Source organism: Lepisosteus platostomus, chromosome 6, assembly GCF_059453375.1.
Source record: "Lepisosteus platostomus isolate fLepPlt1 chromosome 6, fLepPlt1.hap1, whole genome shotgun sequence".
Classification (NCBI taxonomy): Eukaryota; Metazoa; Chordata; class Actinopteri; order Semionotiformes; family Lepisosteidae; genus Lepisosteus; species Lepisosteus platostomus.
Window position 1 is genome coordinate 1,731,411 of NC_142616.1, and position 16,540 is coordinate 1,747,950.

Below are 16,540 nucleotides of genomic sequence, written 5' to 3' on the forward strand. Positions count from 1 at the left end.
AGACTCAGAGGAGATTGTGTCTCCTGCTGTCACAGCGCCGTGTGCGGGAGGAGGGTACCGCCCCTGGTGGAGTAGAGACTCAGAGGAGATTGTGTCTCCTGCTGTCACAGCGCCGTGTGCGGGAGGAGGGTACCGCCCCTGATGGAGTAGAGACTCAGAGGAGATTGTGTCTCCTGCTGTCACAGCGCCGTGTGCGGGAGGAGGGTACCGCCCCTGATGGAGTAGAGACTCAGAGGAGATTGTGTCTCCTGCTGTCACAGCGCCGTGTGCGGGAGGAGGATACCGCCCCTGATGGAGTAGAGGGGGAGAGGAGATTGTGTCTCCTGCTGTCACAGCGCCGTGTGCGGGAGGAGGGTACCGCCCCTGATGGAGTAGAGACTCAGAGGAGATTGTGTCTCCCGCTGTCACAGCGCCGTGTGCGGGAGGAGGGTACCGCCCCTGATGGAGTAGAGGGGGAGAGGAGATTGTGTCTCCTGCTGTCACAGCGCCGTGTGCGGGAGGAGGGTACCGCCCCTGATGGAGTAGAGACTCAGAGGAGATTGTGTCTCCTGCTGTCACAGCGCCGTGTGCGGGAGGAGGGTACCGCCCCTGATGGAGTAGAGACTCAGAGGAGATTGTGTCTCCTGCTGTCACAGCGCCGTGTGCGGGAGGAGGGTACCGCCCCTGATGGAGTAGAGACTCAGAGGAGATTGTGTCTCCTGCTGTCACAGCGCCGTGTGCGGGAGGAGGGTACCGCCCCTGATGGAGTAGAGACTCAGAGGAGATTGTGTCTCCTGCTGTCACAGCGCCGTGTGCGGGAGGAGGGTACCGCCCCTGATGGAGTAGAGACTCAGAGGAGATTGTGTCTCCTGCTGTCACAGCGCCGTGTGCGGGAGGAGGGTACCGCCCCTGATGGAGTAGAGGGGGAGAGGAGATTGTGTCTCCTGCTGTCACAGCGCCGTGTGCGGGAGGAGGGTACCGCCCCTGATGGAGTAGAGGGGGAGAGGAGATTGTGTCTCCCGCTGTCACAGCGCCGTGTGCGGGAGGAGGGTACCGCCCCTGATGGAGTAGAGACTCAGAGGAGATTGTGTCTCCTGCTGTCACAGCGCCGTGTGCGGGAGGAGGGTACCGCCCCTGATGGAGTAGAGTCTCAGAGGAGATTGTGTCTCCTGCTGTCACAGCGCCGTGTGCGGGAGGAGGGTACCGCCCCTGATGGAGTAGAGGGGGAGAGGAGATTGTGTCTCCTGCTGTCACAGCGCCGTGTGCGGGAGGAGGGTACCGCCCCTGATGGAGTAGAGGGGGAGAGGAGATTGTGTCTCCTGCTGTCACAGCGCCGTGTGCGGGAGGAGGGTACCGCCCCTGATGGAGTAGAGGGGGAGAGGAGATTGTGTCTCCCGCTGTCACAGCGCCGTGTGCGGGAGGAGGGTACCGCCCCTGATGGAGTAGAGGGGGAGAGGAGATTGTGTCTCCTGCTGTCACAGCGCCGTGTGCGGGAGGAGGGTACCGCCCCTGATGGAGTAGAGACTCAGAGGAGATTGTGTCTCCTGCTGTCACAGCACCGTGTGCGGGAGGAGGGTACCGCCCCTGATGGAGTAGAGGGGGAGAGGAGATTGTGTCTCCTGCTGTCACAGCGCCGTGTGCGGGAGGAGGGTACCGCCCCTGATGGAGTAGAGACTCAGAGGAGATTGTGTCTCCTGCTGTCACAGCGCCGTGTGCGGGAGGAGGGTACCGCCCCTGATGGAGTAGAGGGGGAGAGGAGATTGTGTCTCCTGCTGTCACAGCGCCGTGTGCGGGAGGAGGGTACCGCCCCTGATGGAGTAGAGACTCAGAGGAGATTGTGTCTCCCGCTGTCACCGACGAACTCTCAGCCCCACACACAAACCCCCAACCCCAGAGTCACTAACGAGCTCCTAACGAGCTCCCATCCCCACACACAGACCCCCAACCCCAGAGTCACTAACGAGCTCCTAACGAACTCTCAGCCCCACACACAGACCCCCAACCCCAGAGTCACTAACGAGCTCCCAGCCCCACACACAGACCCCCAACCCCAGAGTCACTAACGAGCTCCCAGCCCCACACACAGACCCCCAACCCCAGTCACTAACGAGCTCCTAACGAGCTCCCAGCCCCAGAGGGAATCAGACGACAGACTGCAGAATCTCGCACATCTTTATTTATTTCCTCAGACACAGGCCCCGCCCACTCCGCCGTGACCCCGCGGCGCCCCCTCACTCGGCGCAGGCCAGGCGGTGGTACTGCACCCCGCCCGCACCCCCAACGCCCCGCCGGCTGCCGAGCCCGCGGGGGCGTGCTCAGGTCCACACCTCGATGACATCACCATCCTCCATCTCCAGCTTGGACGGCGTGTCGCTGTCGCTGACCTTCGACCCGTCAAACAGGAAGCTGACTTTCTGACTTCCTGTCAGGGCCAGTTGAGCAACATACTTCCTGAGAACAGAACCCAGAGGAGCATCCTGGGAGAGAGAGAGAGAGGGGTTAATACACACACACTGACTGGACACTCCAGTACATTAACACTGCACTGAGAGAGAGAGGGGTTAATACAGACACACTGACTGGACACTCCAGTACATTAACACTGCACTGAGAGAGAGAGAGGGGTTAATACAGACACACTGACTGGACACTCCAGTACATCAACACTGCACTGAGAGAGAGAGGGGTTAATACAGACACACTGACTGGACACTCCAGTACATTAACACTGCACTGAGAGAGAGAGGGGTTCATACAGACACACAGACCCTGAGCACTCTGTAGTCCCGGGTTGAGTTCCTCTCTTTTCCCTGTAGTCTGACTGTGATGGTGTCGTCGGTCTCATCCAGCCACCTGTCCTGGTGCTGCTCATGGATCAGCACACAGTCTGCAGAGAGAGAGACAGGTACACAGTGAGAGGCAGGTATATAGAGACAGGAAGAGAGACAGACAGGCATGGAGAGACAGGCAGAGTGAGACAATAGCTCAGAAACAGGTAAGGAGAGACAGATGGGTGTCACAGAGAGATGAGACAGGAAGAGAGACAGACAGGTACAGAGACGGGTAGAGAAACAGACAGCAGCTCAGAAACAGGCAGGGAGAGACAGGCGGGCGTCACAGACGGCAGAGTGAGACAGGTACAGAGAGACACTCTCACCGATGATGTCGGTGATGCCCAGCCCCAGCTCAGAAACAGGCAGGGAGAGACAGACAGGTGTCACAGACAGCAGAGTGAGACAGGTACAGAGAGACACTCTCACCGATGATGTCGGTGATGCCCAGCCCCAGCTCAGAGGCCGAGCAGCCGACAGGAAGCTCACTCTCCTTCCGCAGAAGCAGGATGCGGGAGGGCGGGACCTGCAGTTTGACGGACAGCTGCTCGACAGCCTCACCTAGAGGAGACGTCTGGAAATGAGAACCACCTGGAGTCAGATTAACCCCTCTCTCTCTCTGTCTGTATTAAAACTGGAGTGATACTAATGTACTGGAGTGTCCAGTCAGTGTGTGTGTATTAACCCCTCTCTCTCTCAGTGCAGTGTTAATGTACTGGAGTGTCCAGTCAGTGTGTCTGTATGAACCCCTCTCTCTCTCAGTGCAGTGTTAATGTACTGGAGTGTCCAGTCAGTGTGTGTGTATTAACCCTTCTCTCTCAGTGCAGTGTTAATGTACTGGAGTGTCCAGTCAGTGTGTCTGTATTAACCCCTCTCTCTCTCAGTGCAGTGTTAATGTACTGGAGTGTCCAGTCAGTGTGTCTGTATTAACCCCTCTCTCTCTCTGTCTGTATTAAAACTGGAGTGATTGTAATGTCCATGTATGTGGTGTTAATGTACATGTAATGTGTTCATGTACTGGAGTGTCCAGTCAGTATGTGTGTATTAACCCCTCTCTCTCTCTCTCAGTGCAGTGTTAATGTACTGGAGTGTCCAGTCAGTGTGTCTGTATGAACCCCTCTCTCTCAGTGCAGTGTTCATGTACTGGAGTGTCCAGTCAGTGTGTCTGTATTAACCCCTCTCTCTCTCTCAGTGCAGTGTTCATGTACTGGAGTGTCCAGTCAGTGTGTGTGTATTAACCCCTCTCTCTCTCAGTGCAGTGTTAATGTACTGGAGTGTCCAGTCAGTGTGTGTGTATTAACCCCTCTCTCTCTCAGTGCAGTGTTCATGTACTGGAGTGTCCAGTCAGTGTGTCTGTATGAACCCCTCTCTCTCAGTGCAGTGTTAATGTACTGGAGTGTCCAGTCAGTGTGTCTGTATTAACCCCTCTCTCTCTCAGTGCAGTGTTAATGTACTGGAGTGTCCAGTCAGTGTGTGTGTATGAACCCCTCTCTCTCAGTGCAGTGTTAATGTACTGGAGTGTCCAGTCAGTGTGTCTGTATGAACCCCTCTCTCTCTCAGTGCAGTGTTAATGTACTGGAGTGTCCAGTCAGTGTGTCTGTATGAACCCCTCTCTCTCTCAGCGCAGTGTTAATGTACTGGAGTGTCCAGTCAGTGTGTGTGTATTAACCCCTCTCTCTCAGTGCAGTGTAAATGTACTGGAGTGTCCAGTCAGTGTGTCTGTATTAACCCCTCTCTCTCTCAGTGCAGTGTTCATGTACTGGAGTGTGTTGACCCCTCTCTCTCTCACCGACTGGACAGTGATCTTGTGAAGGTCACCCCGGCAGCGGAACTTCAGGACGATCTCTCGGGGCGACTCGGGCCGCAGTGGGGTGACCAGGATGACGTCGTCGTCTGGCTCGTCGGCGCCGCCCTGCAGGCGGCTGGGAGGAGGGCTGATGCTCCCGAGCTGCTTCTCCAGGTCCCTGGCGGACAGGGAGAGGGGGACAGATCCGGGTCTGAGCGCAGCGGACACCGGACACCGGTCAGCACGGCACAGAGCTGGGCTCAGGGAGAGGCAGACAGGCAGAGAGACGGAGGAGAGGGACAGACAGGCAGAGAGACGGAGGAGAGGGACAGATATAGAGAGACAGAGAGACAACGGGGAGAGAGAAAACGGCAGTGAAGAAGAGAGACAGGCAGTATTCGGGCAGAAAGAGAGACAGGCAGACAAGTTAGAGGGAGAGACAGGCAGACGAAGCAGAGAGACAGGCGAGGTGAAGAGAGAGAGAGACAGAGAAGCAGACAGGCAGTAGTCAGGCAGACAGAGAGAGAGACAGGCAGGCAGACAGGAGGAGCTCAGCTCAGCAGGAGGAGTCAGGCCCACCTGATCTTGCGATTGGTGCGCCTCTTCCTGGCCTGGGAGACGGCGGGAGTGGGGGGCGGAGAGGGGGAGGGGGAGGGGGAGGGCGAGGGGGCGCATCTGAGAGAGAGAGAGAGAGACAGGGGGAGGTCAGACACCCTGGAACAGGGCCCCGGTCTCACGGAGGCAGGACCTTCTCCGACGCTGTCCAGCCCGAGCCAATCGGGAGCCTTCCCCGGGGCCAGTGGGCGTGTCCCCGTTTCCCCGAGCCGGCCTGCAATTGGCGGGGCGGAGCTGTCACTCACCGCTCCCCGCTTGGCTCCTCCTCCTCGGAGTCGGAGAGGGCGAAGCTGATTGGCTGCTCCTCCCGTGGGGGCGGAGAAGGCGCTGGGGGGCGGCGGCTTTGTTCCTCTGCAGAGGGAGAAGAGGAACAGAGAGCTCGATCAGAAACAGACAGACAGACAGACAGACAGACAGACAGACAGACAGACAGACAGACAGACAGACAGACAGACAGACAGACAGACAGACAGACAGACAGACAGACAGACAGAGAGCTCGATCAGAAACAGACAGACAGACAGAGAGCTCGATCAGAAACAGACAGACAGACAGACAGACAGACAGACAGACAGACAGACAGACAGACAGAGAGCTCGATCAGAAACAGACAGACAGACAGCTCGATCAGAAACACCCGACAGACAGACAGACAGACAGACAGCTCGATCAGAAACACCCGACAGACAGACAGACGAGGAACAGAGAGCTCGATCAGAGACAGACAGACAGACAGACAGACAGACAGACAGACAGACGAGGAACAGAGAGCTCGATCAGAGACAGACAGACAGACGGGCAGTCAGACACAGGCAGAGAGAGAGACAGACGGGCAGTCAGACACAGGCAGAGAGAGAGACAGACGGGCAGTCAGACATCGGCAGACACAAGCAGAGAGACAGAGAGACAGGACAGCAGCTCTTCTGCGGCTAAGACACAGACAGGCAGACAGGAAGAAACCACCTGTGCTGACCATGTGTGAAGACAGACAGGCAGTCAGGAAGGGAAAGGGGGAGAGACAGAGAGAGAGAGGAATTACCTGTGATGTCAGTGTGTTTGAAGCTACTTGGTATTAACTGTAGACTGCTGCTCACCTGAAACACACACCATACAACACTGTGTACAACACACTACACAACACACACTGCACCATGCACTGGACATGCTGTTAGTACTGGTTTATATAACACAGACTGTTACACACACCTCTGACAGTCTATAACACCCCCCATGTGACACACCTCTATAACACAGAGGACCGGAGCCCCAGTGTGACAGAGCCTCTATAACACAGAGGACCGGAGCCCAGTGTGACACACCTCTATAACACAGAGGACCGGAGCCCCAGTGTGACACACCTCTATAACACAGAGGACCGGAGCCCCAGTGTGACACACCTCTATAACACAGAGGACCGGAGCCCCAGTGTGACACACCTCTATAACACAGAGGACCGGAGCCCCAGTGTGACACACCTCTATAACACAGAGGACCGGAGCCCCAGTGTGACACACCTCTATAACACAGAGGACCGGAGCCCCAGTGTGACACACCTCTATAACACAGAGGACCGGAGCCCCAGTGTGACAGAGCCTCTATAACACAGAGGACAGGAGCCCCAGTGTGACACACCTCTATAACACAGAGGACCGGAGCCCCAGTGTGACAGAGCCTCTATAACACAGAGGACAGGAGCCCCAGTGTGACACACCTCTATAACACAGAGGACCGGAGCCCAGTGTGACACACCTCTATAACACAGAGGACCGGAGCCCAGTGTGACACACCTCTATAACACAGAGGACCGGAGCCCAGTGTGACACACCTCTATAACACAGAGGACAGGAGCCCCAGTGTGACACACCTCTATAACACAGAGGACCGGAGCCCCAGTGTGACACACCTCTATAACACAGAGGACCGGAGCCCCAGTGTGACACACCTCTATAACACAGAGGACCGGAGCCCCAGTGTGACACACCTCTATAACACAGAGGACCGGAGCCCCAGTGTGACACACCTCTATAACACAGAGGACCGGAGCCCCAGTGTGACACACCTCTATAACACAGAGGACCGGAGCCCCAGTGTGACACACCTCTATAACACAGAGGACCGGAGCCCCAGTGTGACACCTCTATAACACAGAGGACCGGAGCCCCAGTGTGACAGAGCCTCTATAACACAGAGGACCGGAGCCCCAGTGTGACACACCTCTATAACACAGAGGACCGGAGCCCCAGTGTGACACACCTCTATAACACAGAGGACCGGAGCCCCAGTGTGACACACCTCTATAACACAGAGGACCGGAGCCCCAGTGTGACACACCTCTATAACACAGAGGACCGGAGCCCCAGTGTGACACACCTCTATAACACAGAGGACCGGAGCCCCAGTGTGACACACCTCTATAACACAGAGGACCGGAGCCCCAGTGTGACACACCTCTATAACACAGAGGACCGGAGCCCCAGTGTGACAGAGCCTCTATAACACAGAGGACCGGAGCCCCAGTGTGACAGAGCCTCTATAACACAGAGGACCGGAGCCCCAGTGTGACAGAGCCTCTATAACACAGAGGACCGGAGCCCAGTGTGACACACCTCTATAACACAGAGGACCGGAGCCCCAGTGTGACACACCTCTATAACACAGAGGACCGGAGCCCCAGTGTGACACACCTCTATAACACAGAGGACCGGAGCCCCAGTGTGACACCTCTATAACACAGAGGACCGGAGCCCCAGTGTGACACACCTCTATAACACAGAGGACCGGAGCCCCAGTGTGACACACCTCTATAACACAGAGGACCGGAGCCCCAGTGTGACACACCTCTATAACACAGAGGACCGGAGCCCCAGTGTGACACGCCTCTATAACACAGAGGACCGGAGCCCAGTGTGACACACCTCTATAACACAGAGGACCGGAGCCCCAGTGTGACACCTCTATAACACAGAGGACCGGAGCCCCAGTGTGACACACCTCTATAACACAGAGGACCGGAGCCCCAGTGTGACACACCTCTATAACACAGAGGACCGGAGCCCCAGTGTGACACACCTCTATAACACAGAGGACCGGAGCCCCAGTGTGACACCTCTATAACACAGAGGACCGGAGCCCCAGTGTGACACACCTCTATAACACAGAGGACCGGAGCCCCAGTGTGACACACCTCTATAACACAGAGGACCGGAGCCCCAGTGTGACAGAGCCTCTATAACACAGAGGACCGGAGCCCCAGTGTGACACACCTCTATAACACAGAGGACCGGAGCCCCAGTGTGACACACCTCTATAACACAGAGGACCGGAGCCCCAGTGTGACAGAGCCTCTATAACACAGAGGACCGGAGCCCCAGTGTGACACACCTCTATAACACAGAGGACCGGAGCCCAGTGTGACAGAGCCTCTATAACACAGAGGACCGGAGCCCCAGTGTGACACACCTCTATAACACAGAGGACCGGAGCCCCAGTGTGACACACCTCTATAACACAGAGGACCGGAGCCCCAGTGTGACACACCTCTATAACACAGAGGACCGGAGCCCAGTGTGACAGAGCCTCTATAACACAGAGGACCGGAGCCCCAGTGTGACACACCTCTATAACACAGAGGACCGGAGCCCCAGTGTGACACACCTCTATAACACAGAGGACCGGAGCCCAGTGTGACACACCTCTATAACACAGAGGACCGGAGCCCAGTGTGACACACCTCTATAACACAGAGGACCGGAGCCCCAGTGTGACACACCTCTATAACACAGAGGACCGGAGCCCCAGTGTGACACACCTCTATAACACAGAGGACCGGAGCCCCAGTGTGACACACCTCTATAACACAGAGGACCGGAGCCCAGTGTGACACACCTCTATAACACAGAGGACCGGAGCCCCAGTGTGACACCTCTATAACACAGAGGACCGGAGCCCCAGTGTGACAGAGCCTCTATAACACAGAGGACCGGAGCCCCAGTGTGACACACCTCTATAACACAGAGGACCGGAGCCCCAGTGTGACAGAGCCTCTATAACACAGAGGACTGGAGCCCAGTGTGACAGAGCCTCTATAACACAGAGGACCGGAGCCCCAGTGTGACACACCTCTATAACACAGAGGACCGGAGCCCCAGTGTGACACACCTCTATAACACAGAGGACAGGAGCCCAGTGTGACACACCTCTATAACACAGAGGACCGGAGCCCAGTGTGACACACCTCTATAACACAGAGGACCGGAGCCCCAGTCTGACACGGCCCATACAGACACACTAACCTTACTGGAGTACACTGGCACGGTTGCTATGGCAGCAGGGTCAATGACTCGCCGGCGTTTTGTGGGTGGAAGAGGAAGACGAGGCAAACCTTCCAGGTCACTGTCACTGCTGTCTGAGCCCTGACGGAGAGAGAGAGAGAGAGGAGTTAGAGAGAAGTCCCAGCTCACAGCCCTGCGCCAGCACTGAGACCCGACAGAGAGAGGAGCTACAGAGAAGTCCCAGCTCACAGCCCTGCACCAGCACTGTCTGAGACCTGACAGAGAGAGGAGCTACAGAGAAGTCCCAGCTCACAGCCCTGCGCCAGCACTGAGACCCGACAGAGAGAGGAGCTACAGAGAAGTCCCAGCTCACAGCCCTGCGCCAGCACTGAGACCCGACAGAGAGAGGAGCTACAGAGAAGTCCCAGCTCACAGCCCTGCGCCAGCACTGAGACCCGACAGAGAGAGGAGCTGCAGAGAAGTCCCAGCTCACAGCCCTGCGCCAGCACTGAGACCTGACAGAGAGAGGAGCTACAGAGAAGTCCCAGCTCACATCCCTGCGCCAGCACTGTCTGAGACCCGACAGAGAGAGGAGCTACAGAGAAGTCCCAGCTCACAGCCCTGCGCCAGCACTGAGACCCGACAGAGAGAGGAGCTACAGAGAAGTCCCAGCTCACAGCCCTGCGCCAGCACTGAGACCCGACAGAGAGAGGAGCTGCAGAGAAGTCCCAGCTCACAGCCCTGCGCCAGCACTGAGACCTGACAGAGAGAGGAGCTACAGAGAAGTCCCAGCTCACAGCCCTGCGCCAGCACTGAGACCTGACAGAGAGAGGAGCTACAGAGAAGTCCCAGCTCACAGCCCTGTGCCAGCACTGAGACCCGACAGAGAGAGGAGCTACAGAGAAGTCCCAGCTCACAGCCCTGCGCCAACACTGAGACCTGACAGAGAGAGGAGCTACAGAGAAGTCACAGCTCCAATCACTGAAGAATCACACAGACGTCACCATGAAATATCTGTCCACTTACTGACAAAGTAAGCTCATCACATAAATCAAGCCATATCACTGATAATGGAGATATCACACAACAGAGCAATCATTAATTACAGAACCATCATTAATCACAGAATCACACAGAGATCAGGGTGATGTCATCAATGAGTTACAGAGAAGTCACTGGAAACAAGCACACAGAATCACACAGAGATCAGGGCGAAGTGTCGATGAGTTACAGAGAAGTCACTGGAAACAAGCCCACAGAATCACACAGAGATCAGGGCGAAGTGTCGATGAGTTACAGAGAAGTCACTGGAAACAAGCCCACAGAATCACAGAGATCAGGGCGAAGTGTCGATGAGTTACAGAGAAGTCACTGGAAACAAGCACACAGAATCACAGAGATCAGGGCGAAGTGTCGATGAGTTACAGAGAAGTCACTGGAAACAAGCACACAGAATCACACAGAGATCAGGGCGAAGTGTCGATGAGTTACAGAGAAGTCACTGGAAACAAGCCCACAGAATCACAGAGAGATCAGGGCGAAGTGTCGATGAGTTACAGAGAAGTCACTGGAAACAAGCCCACAGAATCACACAGAGATCAGGGCGAAGTGTCGATGAGTTACAGAGAAGTCACTGGAAACAAGCCCACAGAATCACAGAGAGATCAGGGCGAAGTGTCGATGAGTTACAGAGAAGTCACTGGAAACAAGCACACAGAATCACAGAGATCAGGGCGAAGTGTCGATGAGTTACAGAGAAGTCACTGGAAACAAGCCCACAGAATCACAGAGAGATCAGGGCGAAGTGTCGATGAGTTACAGAGAAGTCACTGGAAACAAGCCCACAGAATCACAGAGATCAGGGCGAAGTGTCGATGAGTTACAGAGAAGTCACTGGAAACAAGCACACAGAATCACACAGAGATCAGGGCGAAGTGTCGATGAGTTACAGAGAAGTCACTGGAAACAAGCCCACAGAATCACAGAGAGATCAGGGCGAAGTGTCGATGAGTTACAGAGAAGTCACTGGAAACAAGCACACAGAATCACACAGAGATCAGGGCGAAGTGTCGATGAGTTACAGAGAAGTCACTGGAAACAAGCCCACAGAATCACAGAGATCAGGGCGAAGTGTCGATGAGTTACAGAGAAGTCACTGGAAACAAGCCCACAGAATCACAGAGATCAGGGCGAAGTGTCGATGAGTTACAGAGAAGTCACTGGAAACAAGCCCACAGAATCACAGAGATCAGGGCGAAGTGTCGATGAGTTACAGAGAAGTCACTGGAAACAAGCACACAGAATCACAGAGAGATCAGGGCGAAGTGTCGATGAGTTACAGAGAAGTCACTGGAAACAAGCCCACAGAATCACACAGAGATCAGGGCGAAGTGTCGATGAGTTACAGAGAAGTCACTGGAAACAAGCCCACAGAATCACAGAGATCAGGGCGAAGTGTCGATGAGTTACAGAGAAGTCACTGGAAACAAGCCCACAGAATCACAGAGATCAGGGCGAAGTGTCGATGAGTTACAGAGGAGTCACTGGAAACAAGCACACAGAATCACAGAGAGATCAGGGCGAAGTGTCGATGAGTTACAGAGAAGTCACCGGGCGATCAGCCAAACCGCTGGCGATTCCTAATCCCACCGCAGAGAGGCTCCCAGTGAAACCAGTGAGAAACCGGTCAGCTCCCGGGTCCCAGAGGGCTCACCGAGGAAGCGGCGCTGGTCAATGATCCCTGACCCGGCCGGGAGACCAGGGCACCGGGAGACCGGCTTCACACAGCGATCCACCTCACTCCCGGGCCACCAGCGCTGCCTGCAGCGACAGACCTCGGAGACAGCCGGTATCCCTCTCCCGGAACCCGGACCGGACCCGACCCGACCCGACCCGGCTCGGAAAGAAACATCAAAACAACCATTAAGCAGAAATGTGTCTCCTCCTCCTCCCTCCTCGTCCTCTGACAAGCGCGTCGGCCAGAGCTGCCAGAAACAGGGGCGTGTTGAGAGAGAGGGAGGGTAGGAGCAGAACCCGACCCCGGAGCGGGACCGGAGCAGGACCGGACCGGGACCGACGGCTCACCTGTTCCGCCATCGCGCTTCCAGACGGAGACGGAGGGGGGAGGGACGGAGCGTCTTTGCCGCCTCCTCCCATTTGTCCGCACGTCCACCAATCAGGGCAGCCCTGCCCGGGGCGACAGCCTATAGGGCGAGGGGGACGTCATCACGGGAGGGAACGGGGGGAGACTGTCCCTGCGGTTGGATGACCTCGGCGGGGGCGGGACTCGGCGGGCGCCGTCCTGATCGCCCCCGAGAGCGCGCAGTGGCCGCCGGGCCTTGTAGTCTCCCCGAGCCGGCGGCGCGGCATGGCGGCGCGGGCCGGCGGTTACCCCACCCGCGGAACCGAGCGCTGTGGGGGTTCAGACCTCAGCGGGGGAATAATAATAATAATAATAATAATAATAATAATAATTCCCCCCTAGGACGAATAAAGGATTTTGAATAATAATAATAAAATCACGATAACGCTGAAGTGCCTTTGCACGTCTCTGCTCTTCTCTAAAACTACCTGATATTCTAACGTTACAACAGGGCTGAACAGGACAGGCACGGGGGTTCGGGGTACAGGACAGGCAGGGGGTTCGGGGTACAGGACAGGCACGGGGGTTCGGGGTACAGGACAGGCACGGGGGTTCGGGGTGCAGGACAGGCACAGAGCCAGGAGCACAGGGGGTTCGGGGTACAGGACAGGCACTGGGGGTTCGGGGTACAGGACAGGCACAGAGCCAGGAGCACAGGGGGTTCGGGGTGCAGGACAGGCACAGAGCCAGGAGCACAGGGGGTTCGGGGTACAGGACAGGCACAGAGCCAGGAGCACAGGGGGTTCGGGGTACAGGACAGGCACAGAGCCAGGAGCACAGGGGGTTCGGGGTGCAGGACAGGCACTGGGGGTTCGGGGTACAGGACAGGCACAGAGCCAGGAGCACAGGGGGTTCGGGGTACAGGACAGGCACAGAGCCAGGAGCACAGGGGGTTCGGGGTGCAGGACAGGCACTGGGGGTTCGGGGTACAGGACAGGCACAGAGCCAGGAGCACAGGGGGTTCGGGGTGCAGGACAGGCACAGAGCCAGGAGCACAGGGGGTTCGGGGTGCAGGACAGGCACTGGGGGTTCGGGGTACGGGACAGGCACAGAGCAAGAAGCACAGGGGGTTCGGGGTGCAGGACAGGCACAGAGCCAGGAGCACAGGGGGTTCGGGGTACAGGACAGGCACAGAGCCAGGAGCACAGGGGGTTCGGGGTACAGGACAGGCACAGAGCCAGGAGCACAGGGGGTTCGGGGTACAGGACAGGCACAGAGCCAGGAGCACAGGGGGTTCGGGGTGCAGGACAGGCACTGGGGGTTCGGGGTACGGGACAGGCACAGAGCCCGTTAAACAGCAGCCCTTCTGAAGAAGCAGGGTGGGAATCCAGGAGTGGACGAGCTCAGGCTGGGGGGCTCTCTGATACCCCTGGGGTACAGCAGGAGAAGTCCCTGTCACCCCCAGAGTGTCGACAGTCTTGGGGGACAGACAGGAGAGCAGAATTAGATGATGTGGACGAGCTCAGGCTGGGGGGCTCTCTGATACCCCTGGGGTACAGCAGGAGAAGTCCCTGTCACCCCCAGAGTGTCGACAGTCTTGGGGGACAGACAGGAGAGCAGAATTAGACGATGTGGACGAGCTCAGGCTGGGGGGCTCTCTGATACCCCTGGGGTACAGCAGGAGAAGTCCCTGTCACCCCCAGAGTGTCGACAGTCTTGGGGGACAGACAGGAGAGCAGAATTAGACGATGTGGAACAGCTCAGGCTGGGGGGCTCTCTGATACCCCTGGGGTACAGCTCCTGAGTGTTGGGGTGCAGCAGGAAAAGCCCCTGTCACCCCCAGAGTGTCGACAGTCTTGGGGGACAGACAGGCGAGCAGAATGAGACGATGTGGGCGAGCTCAGAACACACAGAACACGCAGGCTCCCCACAGACAGGTCTCTCACTCCTGGTCTCAGATCCCTCAGGTCACTCTGGACATCACGAATAAATTCACATTAATTCACAATAATAAAGAGATTTAACTTTCTTTTTATTGGCTCTATAAACTCGTCTCAGTGTTAATGTACTGGAGTGTCCAGTCAGTGTGTCTGTATGAACCCCTCTCTCTCTCTCAGTGCAGTGTTAATGTACTGGAGTGTCCAGTCAGTGTGTCTGTATTAACCCCTCTCTCTCTCAGTGCAGTGTTAATGTACTGGAGTGTCCAGTCAGTGTGTGTCTGTATTAACCCCTCTCTCTCTCTCTCAGTGCAGTGTTAATGTACTGGAGTGTCCAGTCAGTGTGTGTGTATTAACCCCTCTCTCTCTCAGTGCAGTGTTAATGTACTAGAGTGTCCAGTCAGTGTGTGTGTATTAACCCCTCTCTCTCTCTCTCTCTCTCAGTGCAGTGTTACTGTACTGGAGTGTCCAGTCAGTGTGTCTGTATTAACCCCTCTCTCTCTCTCTCAGTGCAGTGTTAATGTACTGGAGTGTCCAGTCAGTGTGTCTGTATTAACCCCTCTCTCTCTCTCTCTCAGTGCAGTGTTAATGTACTGGAGTGTCCAGTCAGTGTGTGTGTATTAACCCCTCTCTCTCTCAGTGCAGTGTTAATGTACTGGAGTGTCCAGTCAGTGTGTCTGTATGAACCCCTCTCTCTCTCTCAGTGCAGTGTTAATGTACTGGAGTGTCCAGTCAGTGTGTGTGTATTAACCCCTCTCTCTCTCAGTGCAGTGTTAATGTACTGGAGTGTCCAGTCAGTATGTCTGTATTAACCCCTCTCTCTCTCAGTGCAGTGTTAATGTACTGGAGTGTCCAGTCAGTGTGTCTGTATTAACCCCTCTCTCTCTCAGTGCAGTGTTAATGTACTGGAGTGTCCAGTCAGTGTGTCTGTATGAACCCCTCTCTCTCTCAGTGCAGTGTTAATGTACTGGAGTGTCCAGTCAGTATGTCTGTATTAACCCCTCTCTCTCTCAGTGCAGTGTTAATGTACTGGAGTGTCCAGTCAGTGTGTCTGTATTAACCCCTCTCTCTCTCAGTGCAGTGTTGATGTGCTGGAGTGTCAGTCAGTGAGACAGTGTGTAGAGCTGCTCAGCCACCAGCTCTATCCTGCTCCGGTACTCCAGGCAGCAGTAGTTTCCTGCAGGGACGCCCTTCAGCCCGTACTGGAGCCCCCAGCAGCAGCAGGCGATCACAGCAGTGGAGTCGCTGTCTCCTGGGAGAGAGCAGTCAACAAGCACTCATGTCCTGGTGCTCCTGAGGGACTGAGGGTTAATACTACACTTCACACACTCAGGTATCATACAATACTAGAAGATAATATGAGGCACAGTGATGATGATGATGATGAGAGCAGTGATGATGATGTTGAGAGCAGTGATGATGATGATGATGAGAACAGTGATGATGATGTTGAGAGCAGTGATGATGATGATGATGAGAACAGTGATGATGATGTTGAGAGCAGTGATGATGATAATGATGAGAACAGTGATGATGATGTTGAGAGCAGTGATGATGATGAGAACAGTGATGATGATGTTGAGAGCAGTGATGATGATGATGTTGAGAGCAGTGATGATGTTGAGAGCAGTGATGATGATAATGATGAGAGCAGTGATGATGATAATGATGAGAGCAGTGATGATGATGATGAGAGCAGTGATGATGATGATGATGAGAGCAGTGATGATGATAATGATGAGAACAGTGATGATGATGATGATGAGAGCAGTGATGATGATGATGATGAGAGCAGTGATGATGATAATGATGAGAACAGTGATGATGATGTTGAGAGCAGTGATGATGATGATGAGAACAGTGATGATGATGTTGAGAGCAGTGATGATGATAATGAGAACAGTGATGATGATGATGAGAGCAGTGATGATGATGATGTTGAGAGCAGTGATGATGATAATGATGAGAACAGTGATGATGATAATGATGAGAACAGTGATGATGATGATGAGAGCAGTGATGATGATGATGATGAGAGC

The 16,540-nt window shown here is 55.4% G+C and overlaps 2 protein-coding genes and 3 long non-coding RNA genes across 7 annotated transcripts in view; 1 reads left to right on the top strand and 4 right to left on the bottom strand.

The window, feature by feature from the left end:
- Window positions 1-2,133: 2,133 nt before the first annotated feature.
- nfatc2ip (nuclear factor of activated T cells 2 interacting protein) lies at window positions 2,134-12,746 on the bottom strand. 3 transcript variants are annotated; one of them, XM_088637355.1, is made up of 9 exons: window positions 12,567-12,723; window positions 9,504-9,623; window positions 6,251-6,305; window positions 5,457-5,562; window positions 5,176-5,271; window positions 4,600-4,774; window positions 3,240-3,384; window positions 2,748-2,866; window positions 2,134-2,456 (listed from the first exon to the last, which is right to left on the bottom strand). In XM_088637355.1, exons 1-9 carry the CDS (start codon window positions 12,636-12,638, stop codon window positions 2,295-2,297), a joined length of 1,050 nt encoding a protein of 349 aa, XP_088493481.1. In that variant the 5' UTR covers window positions 12,639-12,723; the 3' UTR covers window positions 2,134-2,294. The 3 variants fall into 3 exon arrangements, 2 of the variants coding, with proteins under 2 accessions (XP_088493481.1, XP_088493482.1); XR_015939731.1 differs by having other exon boundaries at window positions 2,435-2,456; window positions 3,137-3,384; window positions 12,567-12,746; XM_088637356.1 differs by lacking the exon at window positions 5,176-5,271.
- The window catches only part of LOC148659560 (uncharacterized), a 63,219-nt gene continuing 49,085 nt past the window's right edge, over window positions 2,407-16,540 (top strand). Inside the window, exon 1 of the long non-coding RNA XR_015939740.1 lies at window positions 2,407-2,539. This is a non-coding gene — a long non-coding RNA (uncharacterized LOC148659560). The remainder of the gene's footprint in view (window positions 2,540-16,540) is intronic.
- LOC148659561 (uncharacterized) lies at window positions 6,539-7,941 on the bottom strand. The gene is made up of 2 exons (XR_015939736.1): window positions 7,347-7,941; window positions 6,539-7,036 (listed from the first exon to the last, which is right to left on the bottom strand). It is a non-coding gene; the product is annotated as an uncharacterized LOC148659561 (long non-coding RNA).
- Window positions 8,211-9,480, bottom strand: LOC148659562 (uncharacterized). The gene is made up of 2 exons (XR_015939735.1): window positions 9,134-9,480; window positions 8,211-9,096 (listed from the first exon to the last, which is right to left on the bottom strand). It is a non-coding gene; the product is annotated as an uncharacterized LOC148659562 (long non-coding RNA).
- LOC148659563 (ADP-ribosylhydrolase ARH1-like) overlaps window positions 14,580-16,540 on the bottom strand; it is an 8,342-nt gene continuing 6,381 nt past the window's right edge. The window contains exons 5-7 of the mRNA XM_088635727.1: window positions 15,844-15,847; window positions 15,563-15,777; window positions 14,580-15,064 (exon numbers count right to left, since the gene is read on the bottom strand). Coding sequence (XP_088491853.1) covers window positions 15,605-15,777; window positions 15,844-15,847 — 177 coding nt within the window. The 3' untranslated portion in view covers window positions 14,580-15,064; window positions 15,563-15,604. The remainder of the gene's footprint in view (window positions 15,065-15,562; window positions 15,778-15,843; window positions 15,848-16,540) is intronic.

Excerpts from the sequence above, each read along its gene's own strand:
- nfatc2ip (XM_088637355.1), bottom strand. The coding sequence starts at position 12,638 with ATGGGAGGAGGCGGCAAAGACGCTCCGTCCCTCCCCCCTCCGTCTCCG. Across the intron at positions 5,563-6,250 it reads CAAACACACTGACATCACAG|AGGAACAAAGCCGCCGCCCC; the intron begins GTAATTCCTCTC and ends CTCCCTCTGCAG. Across the intron at positions 3,385-4,599 it reads ACAAGATCACTGTCCAGTCG|ACGTCTCCTCTAGGTGAGGC; the intron begins GTGAGAGAGAGA and ends TCTCATTTCCAG.